This window comes from Antechinus flavipes, chromosome 2 (assembly GCF_016432865.1).
Source record: "Antechinus flavipes isolate AdamAnt ecotype Samford, QLD, Australia chromosome 2, AdamAnt_v2, whole genome shotgun sequence".
In the NCBI taxonomy this organism is placed as follows: domain Eukaryota; kingdom Metazoa; phylum Chordata; class Mammalia; order Dasyuromorphia; family Dasyuridae; genus Antechinus; species Antechinus flavipes.
In genome coordinates this window covers 342,345,438-342,366,338 of record NC_067399.1, presented here as the reverse complement: position 1 = coordinate 342,366,338, position 20,901 = coordinate 342,345,438, and the positions used below count along the sequence as shown (strand labels likewise).

General features: G+C 34.4%; 1 protein-coding gene across 4 annotated transcripts in view; it reads right to left on the bottom strand.

Annotated features, from left to right (window-relative positions):
- The window catches only part of SLC39A9 (solute carrier family 39 member 9), a 42,100-nt gene that overhangs the window by 21,036 nt on the left and 163 nt on the right, over positions 1–20,901 (bottom strand). Inside the window, exons 1-2 of one of the 4 annotated variants that reach the window (XM_051977905.1) lie at positions 20,018–20,866; positions 3,406–3,514 (exon numbers count right to left, since the gene is read on the bottom strand). In XM_051977905.1, the coding sequence (XP_051833865.1) occupies positions 3,406–3,514; positions 20,018–20,113 (205 nt within the window). In that variant the 5' untranslated portion in view covers positions 20,114–20,866. Of the gene's footprint in view, positions 1–3,388; positions 3,515–20,017; positions 20,867–20,901 lie in introns of those variants that run through there. The other 3 variants (XM_051977906.1, XM_051977908.1, XM_051977907.1) reach the window with 3 other exon arrangements.

Sequence of the window (20,901 nt, the reverse complement as noted above, 5' to 3'; positions counted from 1 at the left end):
TTCCCCAATCTCCAAGCTATCCTTCCATATTTCTTTTAATTTACAGTGAAATCCTGGACTTTAGGAGTTGGGGCAAGGAAGGAGGAAGGGATGAAAGGGGTCTATACAAGTTGCCTCTACTTTTTTTCCATTTTACTTCTCAACCCCTTTCAATTTGACTTCCCATTCTTATCTCTTCAAAGTTTTCAATGAAATTGCCAAATCTGGGGGCTTTTCCCTCAGTTTTCCTTTTTGAATCTGGCACTACTAGATAATCTCTTCTACTGAATGCTTCTTTTTTCCCTCTTGATTTTAATGATACTGCTCTATCTTGTTTTCTTTTCAGTTTCTTTTACGAGATCAGCATCCATGTCTCATTCTTGAATTGTAGGTCCTCCCCAGAGTTCTGTTTGTTCTTTGTTTTTCTTCCCCCTACATCTTCTCTCTTGGTGATTTCAGCTACTTTATGAACTCAATTATCCTCTCTAGAACAGAGATCTAAATTTAACTCTTCCTCAACTGTCTGGTGGTCAATGAAAAAAGAACCAGAAAGTTAAAAAGGAGCTCCTATAACAAAAAAGTCCTCTCCCCTAAGCTTAAATTCTTTATTACCTTTATTACCAATTGCCTATTAAATAATTCCAAATGACAAATGACCAAAGATATCTCAAACTCAACATGTCCAAACTGGAACTCAGAATTGCTTGCTTCTTTTAAAGCTGAGCTCAAATGTTACCTCCTATATGAAATCTTGTCTGATTTCCCCTAAATGCTAGTGCTTCTTTTCTTATCAAATTTACCTTATATTTACTTTATAGGTGCACATGTTTCCCTGTAAGACATTTAACCCATTTGAGAGTAAAGATTATTTCATTTTTGTCTTTATCCAGTGCCTATTTTTATTAAATAATTTTTTATTGACTAATTGACCCCTAAATATTCTGTTGTGAGGAACTCCCATTTTAACTCATCTGGTGTCTCTTAATCAATTATGGGTCAAAGAAGAAAGGGAGAGATAAGTGGGGAATAGAAGAAATCCTATGCTCCCATCTTAACCATATTTTAATAGATCCACAACAGAATATTTTGTGGAGGGTATAATCTTTTTTTTAATGATTTGACAGGAACTAAATATAAAACACCAACAGTGTCAAGATTTTAAAAGGTACAGTAAGAACCAGAAATGTATACAAACTATAGAAAATAGGAAGAAAAACAGATCCAAATATAGTGAAATTTTAGGAAGATCTGGAAGAGAATAGAGTAAAAGCATTTTGGATTTTACATAAGATTATGCCTTTGTTGTATATGTTTATGTGAATGTTTTTCTTTATGGTTATTATCTTCATTATTTAAAATTTAAAAAGTTAAAGGCACATGAAAACATCACAAAAAATTACAAAAAGATAAATCACTGTTTTAAATAATATGATATGATTATCAAAACACACTTGGAAAAGTAATAAAACTATTAATACTGAAGATAGAAGGCACTGTTCAGACTGTTATGAAGGTCAGATTTCCGTGATCTTGGTTAGCTTAAACCTAGATTTTATTTATTAATTTTAAAAATTAATTTTTATTTCTTCCATTGCTTTCCTGTAAAACTGGCACTACTGCAGTTAAACTCTAAAGAAGTTCTCAAAATTAGTGTTACTCCAAAGAAGACATATTTTGCTTACAAACTTGAAATTATGATCATTGAACTATTAGCAAATCTGTTAGGGCTATATCTCTAAAGGATAGCTTGGAAGTTTCTGTTTATATAAGTTTGGTCACTCTTATCACGGTTGTAGAGCACTGAGATGGGTCTGGTATTGTATGCATGAGCTCCCAAAGAACCATTTTATAAACTAAGATTATAATGTCTAGAGAGGAACACTGGTAATACGAACATATAACCAAAGACCTTTTTTAAAATCCAGAGGAATACCACTATGATACATAAATAAAAAATGAGATTAAGTGAGTTAACCCAATCTTTATTCTAAATTCTGGTCAGTCTAGAGACAAAAAGTGCTAGAATACTGAAGCATTTGGAAAGGGAAAGTCACAATGATGTTTAAAGACTATAAGAGAAGGTGTATGAGGAAAATTTAAATGAATTAGGATTATTTGTTTTAGAAGTAAAAAAAAAAGGTTTATTACATTCTGAATCAAAATCATTATTTAAAGGCATCTTGGACTAAAAAAAACTAATGAAACAAAACAAAAATTATCATCTAATATAAAGTAGCACAACTTAAATCTTTAAGTCCTTAAGAGTTCCCTTCTTTGATCCAAAAGATTCTGTAGGAACACAGCTGACAATTTTTTTGATTTCTTTTAAATTATGGTCTAAATGTACTGACTTGTTTTACCCCAGGTGTTTTGGAAGTTCTTGAAATTATCTTTTTTATTCTGAATTTACAATGTCCTCTGTTGTTGTTTGTTTTTTGTTCTTTAAGAGGACTATGACGCCAGGAAGGTGATGCCATGATAGGAAAGTGAATTGGATTTAAGTGAGGGAGGACTGTGGAAGGTCACCTGTGTCACTTTTCCTTCCAGACCTATCTGGGTTTAATGACAAAACACAGATCAGGATGATTAAAGATGGCCCTGGATGCAACGGGAGACCTTGGCCTTTTTAAGCTAAAATCTTTTAACTGGTTTCAATTTTGACTGAAGCCACAGGCATTTAGTGATTAAAGCTAGATAGGGAGGAATAGAGGCAAAGAATTTTCCACTTTTACCTTGTAAAAAAAAAAAAAAAAAAAAAGCCTCTCTCTGTAATCAAACAATAATCCTGAGATAAAATCATAAACATTAACTTTTGGATCAGCATTGCTTTTGGTCTTAATAGTTAATCAACAGTTTTCTCTAAATACTATCAAGCCTTCTACCTCCTAATCACAAATTAAAGGAGTATCTCTCACCCAGCAAACAATCTGTGGATGAGGATTTAGCTTTCTTCCTCCAGCTGAGCTCTGTCAAGACAATTATTACATTCCATTTAGTATGCTGATAAAACATCTAGGGAGTAATTTTATTATTTTTTCTCCAACTAGAGGTTTTTATTTAAATCCAGATGACTGATTAAATGATTTAATAGATTAAATTTTTATAATAAATTTTTTAGGGTTGGAATCTATGATTTCATCATTAAAAAATTCCTTTATGAGGAAACTCATCAATACTGTTCTGCAGCTTTTAGTGCTGCAATGTCCAGAAATCTAGGGCTTTAAGAGATCAGGTGACTTTCCTGGGTCTTACAGCCAGGATATATCAGAGGAAGGACTCCAATTTTGGTTATACTGACTTGAAGCTGACTATCCATTCTGCCTCTTTATGACAAACTCAGATGGTATTTGTTCTCAACAGTGAGTTTCTGTACTAGTTCAACAAGCCAAAATGCATCAAACAATGAGACCTTATTTTCTTTCTCACCCTCCAGAATATCTTCATAAAGTGCATGTACTCCTTCAGGAACAATGACAGCCAATGCAGTTCCACAGAGAAGCCCAGCACCCAAAACAGTTATCAGCTTTAGTCGCTCCTGAAATCAAACATAAGTACTATTAGACTATGGTATTAACAAGGGAGGAAAAAGGGTAAGAGATGGGGAGGAAACAATTTGAAATATTTATAACTCAGTTTCTTTCTCAAAGATTCTTGAAGCAGCAGGATGGTCCACTAAAGACCGTGCAAAAATCCAGACATTTTTATTGTCTGATCTTGGACTCATGTATCTGGTTTGATTTGTGTATGGCTTAATGGGAATCTCATTATTTTATAGAAATGCTGCACTTCATTCTTCTGGTTTAATTTCTTTATTAGTAAGTACAATGGAAATAATTCTAATTACTCCATTATCCTGGACATATCTAATTATAATATTTAAAAAATAATAAAAGCACTGCCTATTGGATATTTCTTTCAAATAACCTGAAAGATAAATGCAGTAATAACTGATCTGTATATAAAGCTTTACATAAATTATGTTGTTTGATCACTGCCAAAAAAAAAAAAAAAGTGAATTAAATGGCATACACATCCAAGGAGAGATCAAAAGGAATTTGTGAAGGGAAACCAAAGCAGTACTACCAATTTAAAGTTGATAAAAATTTTATTTTATAAGAATGATACAAAAGAATTGATAAACTTGCTGAAAATAAATGCAAAAAAAAGGAAAATCAGATTTACAAAGTAAAAAAAATGAAGCCAAAATGACAACTATTAAAAAAATGACATAAAACTTGCCCACTATTTGAAATCTTGTATTATAATGAATTGCCAAACTGAGTCAACAAGTTCTCCCTTTCCCCTGAAATTTTTGTAAGCTTTTAAATTTATTTTAAACTTAAAATATAAAATTAGGAAAGAAAAAAAATACTGTCAAGTATGCAGCAGAATATAAAAGATTCAACATAAAGCAATAAATTTCCATTTCAATAAAACTTATAATTACTACACTTTTCAATGCTGTCCAGCTTTTCATTTCCCTGTAGGTTTTCTTTTGTTCTGTTGTACATTTTTTTTTTAACTCCACACTCTTCCCTCTAAGAAGGCTAAAATTAGGTGCAGATATACAAACACACAAACACACACACACACACACACACACACACACACACACACACACGTAGATGTAAATATAAATATAACAGTTACATACATCTTACATAATATATACATATATTACACACATATACATTATATATATATGGGTAAACACTGCAAGTATATATACACATGCATATACATTTGATATGTATAAACAGACATATACATCTATAAATAAAAACAAATACAAACACATTTATGTATAAGATTATACTATGCTTGTGGTTGTGTTATCTTTTTCTCTGGAGATGTATAATTTCTTCATTTGTAAGGACAGATCTTTCCATTTTTTCTAATTCAACCAATTCATTTCCTAGACTGTCTATAAACAGTTTTCCCCCATTTTTCTACTTTCCTTCTATTCCTGGTTATACTGCCGGGAAAGTTACCCTTAGCTGATTGCCCAGATTTACATAAGTGAAAAAAAAATTACTTAGTCTCATTTTAGAAAAAAAGAAATTGAACAAGCTATCTATGAACTAAGAAAAAAATTCCAGGGCCAGATAAATTTACAAGTAAATTCTATCAAACATTTAAAATCACTAAGGCAGCTGAGAGGACAGGTTTAAATTCAAGGGAAACTTGAGACATAACAGTTAGAAGTCTATATAAGGTTTTGAACTCAGATATATCTATCTGAATGAAAAGACATGCATATCCGTATGTAAATCATAAGTAATGTTATGTATTTAGAAACAAGATTTGGTAATGAACTACATATGTGGGATGAATGAGAGGAAGAATCAAGGAGGCTGTGACCTTTGGTGAGTAGGAGGATGATAGTAGCCTCAGGAAAAACAGGACAGTTTGAGGGGAAAGATAATGGGTTTTGCTTTAGAAATTTTAAAATCTGAGTTACTTTTGTGCTGGTCCTGTTGATTTAAGATAGCTAAGAGGTAGCCAAGAAACTATTTGATTTGACTAGCTCCTAGTAAATATAGTATAGTGAACATTATTAAATCTTTTGCGTATGAGGAAAAAAGTGAGACAGAGCTGACACTTCTGTTTCATTAATAGCAGGATTTCAAAAAATCTCTTCACATTTCCAAAGAGCACAAAGTATTTCAGTTATTACCTAAGCCTTTCAAATGATTTTTAAAAACAAATTAATATTTTACTAGCTATCAAAATAGTTCTGTTATTAAATATGCAACTGATAGCTAGATAGTCTGAAGAATAAAAGCAAAGCTACTGTAGGCTTTTTTCTTTTTAAAATTTATCTCTTCTAACCTGATTCTTTTAGACTCAATGGAATTTATTTCAAGCACTAGATTACATGTGAGTCAGTATTAATTTGTGTGACTGCCTTTTCTCCTTCATTCTAATAACTTGAATTATGTGTATATCACTGCAAACAGAAAGCAGACAAATTCCTTCTCTGTTTATGGAAAGTCATTTAAAAGTGATTTTTAAAGAGATTACAAGGATCTGAGGGCAATTTCAAGAGCTTGTAGCCACAGTAAAGTGGGGATTACTGTCATTAAAAAAAAAAAAAAGCTAACGGGAATAGTTTATAAAACAAAATTGGCCAAATGGAAAAAGAGAAACAAAAATTCACTGAAAAAAATAACTTCTTAAAAAGTAGATTTGCCCAAGTGGAAAAGAAGGTACAAAAGCTCACTGAAGAAAATAATTCCTTGAAAATTAGAATTGAGCAAACAAAAGCTAATGACTATATGAGAAATCAAGAAACTCTCCTTCTAGGACTTCTGGCAATCTTTTATAACACAATGTTGATTCATATTGTTTGTTATACCGTTAATTGGGTGAATAATTCATGTTTGTTACACCACATCAAGCCTGCACTGACTGTGGGGAGAGTCATCACTAATAGCCTCCGTGTTATTGCTATGTGCTTGTGTAATACCTCCCATGCTGATGGGTTTGTGCATACCTATTTCTAATAAGACCCTTCAGCCCAGAGACCCGCTAACCACCCCCACTTCCCTTTGGTGCTTTTCATCTCCCTACCTAAGATGTCAGGGAGGGTGTGATTACCTCCCCTTGGGGGCTCTGACCTCCCTGAGGAGTCAGGGATGGCATGACCACCTGTGTTCTAAACAAAAGAAAGCAGGAGATGTAATGGGCTGAGGCTTGAGTTGATGCACTGAGATCCCAAGCACGTGAGGCTAAATAGTAATTGAACCATACTCTATTAATATATATGCTTGGAGAAAGAATGGCCCCGCCCACTCTTTGTGCAAGTCCTGATGTGTTGTATAGGAAATGACATTTTTGGTGGGTGGAGGCAGGGGAGTGGAAAGGGAAGCGGAAAGAGAGACTGCTGGCTGGTGTCTTGTCACAGCTGCTCGCATTGCTATTGCAACTGCCCTTCACCTCCAATCCCCCTCTGCTAGCTGGCTTCCTGTCGCAGCTGCCCATATTGCTATCGCAATCCTTCTTCACCTCTACTAAGAATAAAGATTTGAAGATTTTTCCCTTAACCTGAATTCCTGACTCCGGCTGATTTTAAATACGCAGTCATCACAGGAAACTGCATCCCACGAAGAGGCAAAGGAAACCTATCATATCTGAGGGAATTTAGGGAGGGGGAAGAACATTATGTGAATGTTACTTTCATCAGATTTGGCTCAAAGAGAAAATAATTGACATATATGGTTTACAGAGAAACTTCTCTCACCTCATTAAAAAGTGGGAGAGGAAAAGGAAAAAGGAAAAGAGTAATAAAGGGAGATGTAATGGGCTGAGGCTTGAGTTGATGCACTGAGGTCCCAAGCACATGAGGCTAAATAGTAATTGGACCATACTCTATTAATATATAAGCTTGGAGAAAGAATGGCCCCCACCCACTCTTTGTGCAAGTCCTGATGTGTTGTATAGGAAATGACGATTCTGGTGGGTGGAGGCAGAATGAAAGAATGAAAAAACAGAAGACAACGTAAACTCTCGGACCAGGAAAATAGATTCATCTTATGATTCTTACAAGGTGCTATGTCACTGGAATTGATAGGCACTTTGGGAGATTCACAAGTTCAGAGGAGGAGATTTACAAGTCCCACAATCCCACTCTCGGAGGAGGAGTCAACCTTTGAGTTCACACATTTAAGAGATTATATATATATATATAAAAGGAGCTCCCACAAGCCAACTAGAGACTTTTGGGAGATTGAGAAGCCAGGATTCAGTTGGGCAGAATGAAAGATTCAGAGAGAGCTGGAGGCTAAAGCTGGCAGAGGCAAAGGACTAGCAACAAGAGCTCTCGGAACGAAGGAAAGCTAACCGGGGTATTTTGAAGGAGACAATAAAGGATTGAACTTTTAACTCCTGGCTGCACTTGAGGTGATTATTACTTTGAACTGAACCTAAGGCTGCCTCCAGAAGCTCCCCAAGAAACTTGCTCCCAGAGAACGATTAATTTAGAGAAGAGAACATTACAGATCCAGGAGAGAATTTTGTCATGATCAAAAAAATGAACCTGGATATAATCTTTCAAGAAACTGTCAAGGAAAACTACTCTGATATTCTAGAATCAGAATGCAAAATAAACATTGAAAAAATTTACCTATCATCTCCTGAAAGACCACAAAATGAAAACTCCCAGTAATATTAGGTCAAGGAGAATATATTGCAAGCAGCCAGAAACAATTTAAGTACTGTGGAGCCACAGTCAGCATAACACAAGATTTAGCAGCTTCTAAGTTAGAGGATAGGAGGGGTTTGGAATATATCAGAGGGCAAAGCAGCTGGAATTACCACCAAGAATCATATACCTAGGATACTGAGTATAATCCCGAAGGGGAAAGGAATTCAATGAAATAATGGACTTACAAGCATTTTGAAAAGATAAGAACTGAATAGAAAATATAACTTTCAAATACAAGACTTAAAAGCATAAAACGGTAAACAGGAAAGGGAAAATCATAAAGGACTTAATAATGCTAAACTGTTTATGCCTACATGGGAAGATGCCTACTTGTAACTCATAAGTTTCTCATTAGTGCATTTAGAAAAGATATTAAGCGGGCACGAGGTGAGCTGAATATGAAGAGATATCTTTAAAAATGAAATTAAACAGTGAGGGGTATATACTGGGAGAAAAGAAAAGAGAATGGAATGGGATAAATTATCTAACATGAAAGATGGAAGAAAAAGCTTTTACAGGAGTGGAGAAGGGAAGAAATGAAGGGGAGTGAGTTAATCTTACTCTCCACAGAACTGGCTCAAAGAGGGAACAAAAGAAAAAGTGATGATAAAAGGGAGGGCAGATTGGGGAAGGAGGCAGTCAGAAGCAAAACATTTTTGAGGGGGGATAATGTTACAATTGCAACTTGTTAGTGGCTACTGGGGATCTAATTCTGACCAGCAGAATAGATCCCTTCTTGTGAGCGGATGATAACGATACAAGGAGAATGAAAGGCAGTTGCATTCTCTGACCTCTGTCTGATTTCCTGCAATTTATTTCATTCCCAATCCATAATCAACAGCACTATCAAACTCTTTTCCATCCTATTCCTCTGGATGGTTGCAGGATGAGAAGCTATAGCAGGTGTTGAATCTTGTGAGATGTCATGGGGATGTGGGGAAAATGAAACATTAATGCAGTGTTGGTGGAGTTGTGAACTTATATAACGATTCTGTAGAGCAATTTGGAAGGATGCCCAAATGGCTATAAAGCCATTTATGTTTTCCCCCCTTTTTACCACTATTAGGACTGTGTGTAAAAAGAGATAAAAAAATAAAAAGGAAAAGGACTTATATGTATAAAAATATTTCCAGCAACTCTTTTCTGGGAACAAAGAACTAGAAATTGGGAGCAACCTGCTAGTGGCTGCTAAGGATCTAATTCTGACAGGCAGAATAGATTCCTTCATGTGAGAGGATAATAACGACACAAGGAGACTAAGAGGCAGTCTCAGCATTTGCATTCTCTGACCACTCTCCTCTTGCCTCCAATTTATATCATTCTCAATCCAAAATCAACATCTGTGTCAATAAAGGCTGATTTGCAGTTCCTTCAAGTGTGTTATGATTCACAGGTATGGGGGCTGCCTCTTCACACTTAGTATGAAAGGAGAGAGAAAAAAACAGGAAAAATGGGAGGTGGATAGGAAGGAAGTAAATACAGTTAGCAATAGTAACTGTGGAAAAAATTCTGAAGCAAGTTTCTAATAAAGGCTTCATTTTTCTCTCTTTCTGAAGCTTTTTATTTTCAAAACATATGCAAGGATAATTTTTCACCACTGACCCTTGAAAATCCTTGTGTTCCAAATTCCCTCCTTTCTCCCACCCCCTCTCCTACATGGCAAGTAATCCAATAAATGTTAAACATGGTAAAAATATATGTAAATCCAATATAGGCATACGAATTTATACAATTATCTTGCTGCACAAGAAGAATCAGATTAAAATTCAAGCAAACAACAACAAAAAAAATGAAAATGCTATGTTGTGATCCACATTCAGTTCCCACAGTCCTCTCTGTGTATGTAGATAGTTCTCATCATCACAAGATTATTGGAACTGAAAGGCCTCATTTCTCAAAACAGAGCCAAAAATAAGAGCCATTCCTCAATTGATAAATGAGCAAAAGATAGGAATAGTTTTCAGATGAAGTAATTAAAGCCATCTTTAGCCATATGAAAAAATGGTTTAATTCACTATTGATTGGAAAAATTAAAATAATTCTGAGGTACTATTTCACACCTATTAGATTGGTTAATAGGACAGAAAAGGAAAATGACAAGTGGTGAAGGGGATGTGGGGAAAATGAAACATTAATGCAGTGTTGGTGGAGTTGTGAACTTATATAACGATTCTGTAGAGCAATTTGGAAGGATGCCCAAATGGCTATAAAGCCATTTATGTTTTCCCCCCTTTTTACCACTATTAGGACTGTGTGTAAAAAGAGATTAAAAAATAAAAAGGAAAAGGACTTATATGTACAAAAATATTTCCAGCAACTCTTTTCTGGGAACAAAGAACTAGAAATTGGGAGGATATCCATCAATTGGGGAATGGTTGAACAAATTGTTATATGTGATTGTAATAAAATAATTTATTGTGCTATAAGAAATGATGAGTAGGATGTTCTCAGAAAAACTTGGAAAAGCTTATATAAGCTGATGCGAAGTGAAACTATGATGTATAAATTAACAGTAATATTGTAAAATTTCGGCTATGAATGACTTAACTATTCTCAGCACTACAATGAATCAAGACAACTCTTTAGGGCTTATGATGAAAAATGCTAACCACACTCAGAGAAAGAATATGTGGTGTCTGAATACAGATTGAAGCATACTTTCTTTTACTTTGTTTTCTTAGTTTTTTTTTAATGTTTTCTTTCACAACATGACTACTATGAAAATGTTTTGCATGATAATACACGTAACCTATATCACACTGTTTGCCTTCTCAATGAAGGAGGAAGAGAAAGAATCTGGTTATTGGGGGGAAATAAAATACAAAAATAAATTCCTCCCAAAATTACAAGGTTAAACTAGGTAACTTGTTTAGATAACTTGTAAACTCGCTTACACAAAACTCTCCCAAGTCTTCCTCATCTGACATTACATACTACGCAGTTGAGAGAAAAACTATATAATTTCCTTCCAAAACAAAAGGCTAGTGTTGTCTTTAAAAGTATGCATACCATCTCTGTTGTCCAAAGTAAATGATACTCTAAAAAACTTTATGCATCAAAGAGAAAATATATTAGGGACCAACTATTGCTCTGAGTTTTTCCTATGGATTTCTTTTAAAGAGACCCATTTCAAAAAAAGATCAATGTCAAATCAATAATAGATCTACCTGCTAAGAATGTCAGCAAAAGATATAGGAAAAAACAATCAACTTCTAACTTGAATCAAGTTCTACCTCGTAAAATTGAGACAAAGAACTCAAAGCTTCAGACTAGGGGGGAAAAAATCAAACAAAAACCTGGACATGTGTTTATATAGTCTAAGAAAAAAACAGTATTGGACTTAGGAAGTCCACAGAAGTCTCTTCTTTCCAACTTTTTTGGGATAAGACCAAATCTTTAAAAGGCAGTGACAAAATACTACTTAATGGCTACTTAAGTAATCTATCTCTACCAAATAATTTTAAATTCCAAAGCTCTAGAAATTTAATTCTTACAAATTATTTCCAAATAAAAACATCCAAAGAAATCATATGTGGTTGTTCATTGTGTTCTGATAAGCATGAAGATCATATATAAAAGCAAGATTAAATACAAAAGAATGTAGTTCTCTTAAAGTGATAGGCAGGTTAGTACTTTAACAAAAAGACTTCGTTAGACACAACAAACCTTTCACTTTGCACTTATTGAATCCTTATGCCCCAACTGTTATATTCAAATACTTTCAAAACTTTATTAAGAATTAAAAAGGCTAAAAAGAAAAATAAGAGGGGAAGAAGAAATGTTATTCTTCACCAACTTATATAATGGAAAATTTCAAGACATTTACACTAACAGAATCAATTCCACATAAATGTTTTCTGTGCTAAAATGGCAAAAACATCAATACAAAATATAACAATTTCTATTTTCTAAAAAGTTTCCTACATTGTCACTGCTTTTTTCATATCTTTCTTATTGGAAAAATCTAAACCAAAGTCCTTGTAGAGATTATGTCAATATCCCTTCTATAACTGTCAGGTATTTATTTGCATTATTTATCAATTCAATGATTATTTCCTTGCAATTTTATTAATCTCAATTTTCAGAATTTGTATTTTGGTGTTTAGTTGTGGCTTGATTTTTGTATCTTCTTCTAATTACATTCCCAATTCATCTGCTTTTTTTTTTTTTTTTTGCTGCTAAGAGTTTTTGTCTCATTGCTGGTCACTGACATCTTTTACTATTTGTTATTTGAGCTAACTATTCTCCTTTTTATTTTTGCTTTATTCTGAATTTAAACAAATATTTCCTTTTAAAACATAAAATAGAGTATACATAAAACTGTGAACATTATATAGTTTGCTTTTCTTTTTAAAGCATATAATAAAATTAATATATAATTTTCAAAACTATGCTGCTTATTGGTGATTCCTTATGGGTTTTTTGGGGGGAGGGGGAGAGGTATGCAAAGCTTATTTCTAATTCCTCTTAAAATTTCTTTCTCCTCTTACGGGTGAAAAGTCAAAATCCTTGTAATATCAAGCAAAACAAAACTGTCTCATTCTGTATTGAGTCCATCATCTTGTCAAGAACCCACAATTACTCTTAAGATTTAAGTTATATACTTTCCAATTAATTTTAATGCTTTCTTCAAAAGACCTTTACTGAATATAATTTTTGTTGTAGTTATGGTCAATAAAGATTGTTTGATATTTTTCTACATGTCTGTGAGATTTTTTATGTTCTGACATCTTCATTTTTTGTAAAAGTACAAATACTCTAGTTATAACAGCACTCCTTACTATTTCCACTTGGTAAACCCAAGAGAGAGAGGGTGACTTATTTTTTAAATTTATATTTGGGCTCTTAATGTATTTCTCATCTTTTTGTTAAGTTTGTCTAGGTCTAAAAGGGGCATATTAATATCTATTATAATATTGATGTCTATTTCTTCTTGTAAACCACATAAATTTTCCTTCCAATATTTATATCCTGTTTTATTCTGAGTACATAATTCCTTTTATATGGTAACTTGAGGGATATAGTTTCCCTATTTACTTTAGTTCAGTCTACTCTCACTGTTAAACTGTCTGAGGTTATGATTGCTGTCTGTTTTTCTAAATAAATCTGAGATATAACAGATTTTGTTCCTGTTCTTTATTACTATGTGAATATCTATTTTTCAAGTATATTTCTATATTTCATGAAAACATTTTTGAACATGTTTCTAATTCCAATTCACTTTTACTTTTGTTTTATAGGTGAATTGATCCCATGTGTACATAATTATGCTTATGTATTTCACTCCACTTTATTCTTTTTCCTCTCTAAGCCCTACCCAGTTCTTTATATGGAAGAAAAGGATGGAGAGGACTGTATTCACCACTGGTGACTGATACTTGATAGAATCTCCTTCTGTTGCTGAACCTCTTCTTTTCTTTCCCAGAATCTATCTAATCATTGGTTTTTACCTTTTCTCCTCTTCTTTATAAAAGATTTTTAAAGTTTAGGAACAATCCCTTGACACTTGTTTGTTTTGGCTATGACTAATCCCTCTTAATTTATTCCCTCTTCTTCCCCAACCCAATTCCCAACTGATTTGAATATATTTCTACATCAAACTTTGTGTCTATAAATGTTTTCTATCCTCTTCATTTTGCTTCTGATGGAAGGTTTTTGTCTCCCTCTTCTTTTTTCATTCTCATTTATTTTTGAGTTGTGTGTGTTTTCAACCTTCTGCTTCTCTTTCCCCCATATTTTTAAAAGTTTTTTCTTTTCACAAAACTTAATGGAGATTGTTGTTACTTGTTCTTCATTGAGATCCTCTTTCTCCTCTTTTCTTTCTTCTCTCAAGATAATTAAAACATAGCAAAACCACTTCCAAGTTTGTCTTACTAAATTCCCTCTATGATCCTTAATTATAACAGAGTTCTAAGGTGACAAATTTTTTTTTTCTCTACCTACTGAGGTGTGTGTGGTGGGGAGGAACAGAAGAAGGGAATAAGAATTTAAATAGTACCTACTATGTGCCAGATACCAATTTAAGCATCTTTTATAAATATATCTCATATACAAATTATCTCATTTGAAGTTTACAACAACCCTTCAAGGCAGATGACATTATTATCCTTATTTTATAGTTGAGTTGAAGCAAACAGAAGCTGAGTGACTTGCCCAGAATCACACAAGTTGTGTTCTAGACTAGATTTAAACTTGATCTTCCTGACTCCAGGTTCAACAATATTATCTACTACGCCACTAACACCTCTCTTAGGAAGTAAATACTTCATATTTATATGATGGATATATAGATCTATAGTCACATAGTTCTCTTCAATTGCTTAAATTACCTTTTAGTCTTTCTCCTGACTCTTCTGTTTCCATTTGAAAGTTTCCCTTTAACTTTGGCATTTTCATCAGAAATCCTACTGTTTCTACCAGGAATAGTCCATTAAAGTCCTATTCTTTACTCCCCACCCCTCATACTAGTTTTGTTGGCTAATTGATTCTTGGCTGTGAACCCTTATCTTCCTGAGAATCAAATTTTAGAAACTCTTTTCCTATAGTGGCATTTGTCAAGTTTTAGGTAACTTTCAGTGGAGCTCTTTGATATTCAAGCTCTTTCTTTCCAACTATTTGGAGTATTTTTCCTTTGACTGGAAAACTCTGAAGTTTGTCTCAGGGTATGACTGGTACATTATACCTATTTTCCAAATTGTCCTTTATTTTTGTTGTTGTTGTTGTTGTTAAGGCAACTGGGGTTAAGTGACTTGCCCAAGGTCACACAGCTAGGAAATGTCCAGATTTTAAGAGACCAGATTTGAACTCAGGTCCTCCTGACTTCAGTGATGGTGCTTTATCAACTGCGTCACCTAGCTGCTCTATTGTCCTTAATTTCTAAGAGAGCCAGGCAATTTTTCAATCATCATTTCTTGAAATGTATTATATTTTTCCAGTTACAGTTTTTGGGTAGTACAAAGATGACTACATCCCCCTTGTTTTCTAGGTTGTTTTTGATAGGATGTAACCTATTTTCTGACTTTTCATGATCTTTGATTTTGCTTTAGTATTTATCTCAGAGTCAATTTTTGTTCAATACTTTCTCATTTTCAAGGAGTTAGTTATTTATGTAAGTTTCTCTCTCTTTCAATCTTTCTTCTAAGAACTTGCATTTTATTTGAGATATCATTTCGTAAAATTTCTTGTTTCATTTCTTCAAATAATTTTAGGTGTCCTTGTGGCTAAGCTGTGTTTTTGAATGAAGCTTTGCTTGTAGATGTTTTAGAGGTATTCTCCTTTTCCTGGTTTATGTCTTGGGCAACCTTGAATTTACAGTATGGCTTTATGTTTGATATTTTGTTTATTAATTCTCCTAGCTGATTCTTTGAATTGGAGCTTTGCAACAGAACCAGGTTCTGATTATTTCTAGAAGGAATGGTCCCTATTATCATTTTGGAAGTCTTCACCAGTTCTAACCAATAAAATTATAGGCTTTCCCCTGGTTCTTATTCCTTGCTCTGAGAATATAGCTTCAGGTTTGAGCTGTGGTTAGAAACTTCTGCAACTCTGAATCAGAATCAGAACTGAGAAGTTTCTCAGAACTCTTAGTAGTGACAGTTCAACCTTGATCCAAGTTACCTTATTCTGTACAAAATTACAGGCCACAGACATAGTCTGAAAGACTTCTGTGCCCATGTCCCTGACTAGCCCCCTTCCTAAGGACTACAGGCTTCTTTGTCTCACTTTGCTGGAAAAGGCACTCACTGTTTTTTGTCCTGACCTTTACCAGTAACTCAGTCTAGCATTCTCCTTTGACCTTTGCTGAATTAACTGCAAAAAAAGCTGGGCTCTATTGCTCCCTCTCATTGTCATCTTTTCTGATTCCCAAAAACATACATTCACAAAAACTATACTAAATGCAGTGGATGGTTAATCCCAAATTGTTATTTTTCAATCTAGATTAGGGTTTCTTAATCTTTTTGGTGTCATAAATCACTATGGTTGCCTAGTGAAACGTGTTATTAAATACAAAAAAAGAGGAACAAATTTTACTGATAAAGTTATCAAAATATTTTTCTTAAAAACAAGATCACAGATCTATTTTAAAAACCTGGTCTAAATGTATATGTGGAATATGGTAGAAAGGTATCATTCACATTTGAATAACTATCTTTTCCTAATGAAAATTAACTTTCAACTCTTATCTTGCAAGGCTTCAACTCAGAAAAATATCAGTAACAGAGAATAAGATAGATTATACACAATATATAATATAAACAAATTAATTGTATTCAGTGATCCCTTATCAATAAGACAGATGAGAAAAGATGAATTAAATCAAAAAGAAATTAAATATCTTTATGTTTTTATTACAATGGTAAGGAACTAAAGATACAAAAGAAACAAGTGCCTGTAGTCAAGGGGCTTAATTCTATTGGGGAAACAAAACTTACATACTAAAAAATAATACAGGGCAACTGTGAGAGTATAGACTTAATAACTGAGAAGAACCAGTTTAGGGCTCATAGAAGTTATATTATTTAAGATGTCTTAAAGAAAACTAGGATTTCTAAGAGTTGATCCATTCTAGTTGTGGAAAATATTATTTGTAAGAGCAGTGAAATGGGTCAGCATAGTGAAAGGAAGAAAAGGAAATCAAGTTAGACCTGAATGGAATATGTAAAATGAAGGAACAGAATGATAACAATAATTAACTTGCAAAAATAAATTGGACCACTGGAGTCAGATTGTAAGGGATTTTAAATGCTAATCAGGGAATAATGAAGATCTAGTGCTTTAGAAATTGGCAAATGTGATGATGAACATTCAGAGACAAAGTGAGGTCAACTAGGAGAGTATTGCAGTGGTCTAGAGAAGAGATGCTATAGGTCTGAATTAGGGTGGAAGTTATGTGAACGGAGAAGGGAACAGGTAAGAGATGGCTGGGTAAGTAAAATAGATAAGGCTTGACAATTGATAATAACTGCAGAGTAAATTAGAGTGGCGTTGCTGACTCTAAGATTTGGGAACCTGGGTGACTGAGAAATGCCCCCAACAGATATATAGAAGTTTGGAACATGGGTACATTGGAGGCAAGGGAAGAGACAAGTAGATAAATGAACCTATGAAGATATCTAGAAAATGGGATCCAGGACAGAGTTTTTAAAATTTAGGGGATGGAATATGTATGATGAACCCAGAAGGCAAACAACAATCAGATAGGTAGATGAACTGCAAAAACATGAAATGAAAACAAAGAGTACTAAATCACTGTATAAAGAATTTCAGTAAATATTTCCCTTACACAAAGGAATGCACTGTTAGTTCACTTGTTTCAGTCATACCAGTCATTCAGTTTTATTCATTTGTATAGCGGTTTTCTTGACAGAAATATTGGCGTGGTTTGCCATTTCCTTCTCCAGTTCATTTTAGAGGCAAACAGGGTTAAGTGATTTGTCCAGAGTCAACACATCTACTGAGGGGCAGCTAGGTGGCCCAGTGGATAGAGCACCAGCCCTGAAGTCAGGAGGACCTGAGTTCAAACTTGACCTCAGACACTAACACTTCCTAACTGGGACTCTAGGGCAAGTCACTTAATTCCAATTGCCTCAGCAAACAAACAAGCAAACATAAATACATGAATAAATACAACATTTACAGAGGGCTGAGACCAGATCAGACCTCGCAAAGATGAATCCCTCTGGGCCAGCACACTCTCCATTTTGTCACTTAACTGCCCTTGTATTAAGAATTTCAGTAAATATTTCCTATATACAAATGAATGCACTGTATTATTTTATTTTTACTTTTTTGTTTCCCTTCTAAATGGAAATTTCCCAGTGCATTTATTTTATATTTAGAGGATAATTTTCTCAAAGAGAGCTACATAATTCCTGAGATGGTCTGTTAATATTTAAAATGTCTAGACAAGAGTTATATTTGTCTGTATTAGATCTAACAGATGTGTTCCCTTTTCACAATTCCAAATGCATTTATTTCTATTGTGTGTAACACTAATCAGACATTAAGAACCATCAGAGTATTTGGAAAAGAAATTAACAGTAGGCCATTACTGGAAAAAGATGCTCTCAATGTTTCTATTGGATTGACTTATAAGCAACATCACAAACAGAATCTAAATATTTACTTTTAGTGTAATATAAATGAAATTTCTTACCAATTTAGTACAATATAAACAACTTAACTGACAACTCAGGAAAATGTTGAGTTTGAGAAAGATCAAACTATTTTGGAAAAGAAATGCTTAATGCTTATTTAATTCAATTAAACAATATTTATAATTGTGACTGAAATGATATTTAAGTACAAAGTTTAGACAATCTGAAGGGCTTTTGTTCTGTGCAGTATGGCCTTTTTACATATTTTCTTCTTAAAAGAACTTAAATCTAAGTTCTTTTATTCTGTCATGAGCCCCTTCTCATAATATTTTTAAATGGGTGATATAAAATACATTATAAAAGAAATCAAAATATTTAATATTGAATGTATATATATGCAAACACACGTATATTTAAATAGTTTAAAAAACATCAACTTTTAAAATCCATGGGCTTTCTTAAAACTATGAATTTGGGAGGGTGGGGTGGGAGATTGGGAGAGGAGGATCCCAGATTAAGAACCCTTGTTTTAGAAAAATCACTTTGGGATGCAATTTCATTATACTGCCCATATAATTATATAGTCTTTGGCTTAATGGAGAGGTTCCTTGGGAGTAGCTTTTGGCCTTCTAATAACGGGTTTTCCACCTGAATCATAGTCCCAACAACTGGGAATTGTTACTTCCAATAGTACTGATTCGATTCCAATTCTTAAGATACTGAGCAGTATGGAGGCATTCTGAAAGCATTCACAACTTCCTCTTTAGGTAGGCTAGTATCTTATGGTCCCTCAAAAGAGATTAATTTTAATTTCCTCTGCCCATTTTTTGGTTCAAGTTTTTCTTTTTTACCTGAAGTGAAGGCTCATCTCTTTCCTATAGCAATAAAAACTAGGGCTTTTAAATTTCTACACTACTTTGTATTACACAGTGTAATACTTTTAAATTTTTTTAACTGATTATTCAGCAAGTTTTTATCTCCACATCTAAGCAATATGCTTCTTAAAAGATTGAGATTACGTATTACACTATTTCTCTGTGAACAGTTATCTAACACAGAACTGCCATTTCATATTTGCTGATTTCTTGTCCCTTTTCTCTTGTATTCCTAGCACGGTGATTTTGCCTAAAACAGGTTTTTAATAAAAATTTTCACCATGAAAAAAAAAATGTGGCCTAAACTCAAAATCTCATCCACTCTGACCAACCAAAGAACCAATATATTCTTATCTTTGCAGATTTTGCATTTTGTGAATTATACATAGCATTTTAAGAATCTATGTATGCTATGTCTATATTCTCAGTATGTGTTCAGGACCTGAAATATAAACTTAATGTTTGCCTAAATATTACAAAAAGAATAGGTTTCTAAAACAAATATTTTCCAAATCCCACTCTTTAAATATCAGTACTTCTATCACCCTATTAGCAGCATACTTTTGAAAAAATTCTATTTCTGAGATTTATTCAGAAATATAGTTGAGAAAAGCTAACAATCCCAAAATTTAAATTGGCATTTTTTTCCTCAAGACAACGAAACACACTGGTTTTAACTGGAATCAGACCAATTAGCATTTTAAAAAAGCATCTTGAAGATAATTTTGCACTACTTCTGGCATTTTAAAGTTTGTCCAGCAAGAAGTCTTTGGCCCAGACACCATTTAGGGAGTCTATCCATCACAATGCTACTTTACACCAATTATCTTGAAAACTGAGGGATTATTGAGATGTCTTACCTCGGAGAAATTAACAGCCAAGGGAATGATTCCAGCCACGTAACATCCTACCAGCATGGCCAGCGACAGAAGACTAATGGAGATGAAATCATCCATTTTCTTGTCCTTTAGTTATCCCAAAGAACATCAAACCACTATTCCTCCCCCTCCCCCCTCCCGCCCCCTTGGGGTTTCAAAAAGTGCTTAAACACTTGTCGTAGCTTCAAAAGAAGAGACTTCGGGCATCAACTTCTCGGATTAGATCTTTAGGCCTCCCACCGACAGCAGGTTTATGTCTTCCTTGTCTACTTCTAGGGAGAATTAGTGGTTCCTGGTAAGAGTACCAGTGTGGGTTTTTGGCGGCCTCATCCACAACCTTTAATCCACAAGTGACAAGAGTGAAAGATTTCTGTTGTTCAATTCGTTACACAGGGAAAAAGTCAAAAAAAGGGAATGATACTGTGTGAGGGATGATTTCTTCAATCGGAAAGCTCTAAAATTGCTGGGGTTTGGAATGGGGGCAGTAGTGGAAAGGGGATACACTGCCTTTAGAAGGAGAGGCAAGAAAACCTCTCAGGTCTGCGAGTGCTTCTGCCTCCTGAGTACGCCGCCAGTGACCTCCCCCCTTAGGGCCCAAAGCAGCCCACCAGCACCGGCCAACTTCCTCCGTGTCTAGAGGGCTGGGGAACGTAGGCCGCAGTTCTCTAACGGGAACCTCGGAGGAGAACTCAGCAGAAGCGTGTACAGAAGTCAGTCTCTGGCCTATACCCAGGGGTTCCCCTGGCTGCCCAGCCTCGGCCGGGAGCCTCCACCTCCGCCGCCATTGCAGCCATTGCCGCCAAGTGGCACCTCCTCCAAACATTTACTTCCGGATCTCGGCATTTCCCTCCCCGCCCCCGCACCCT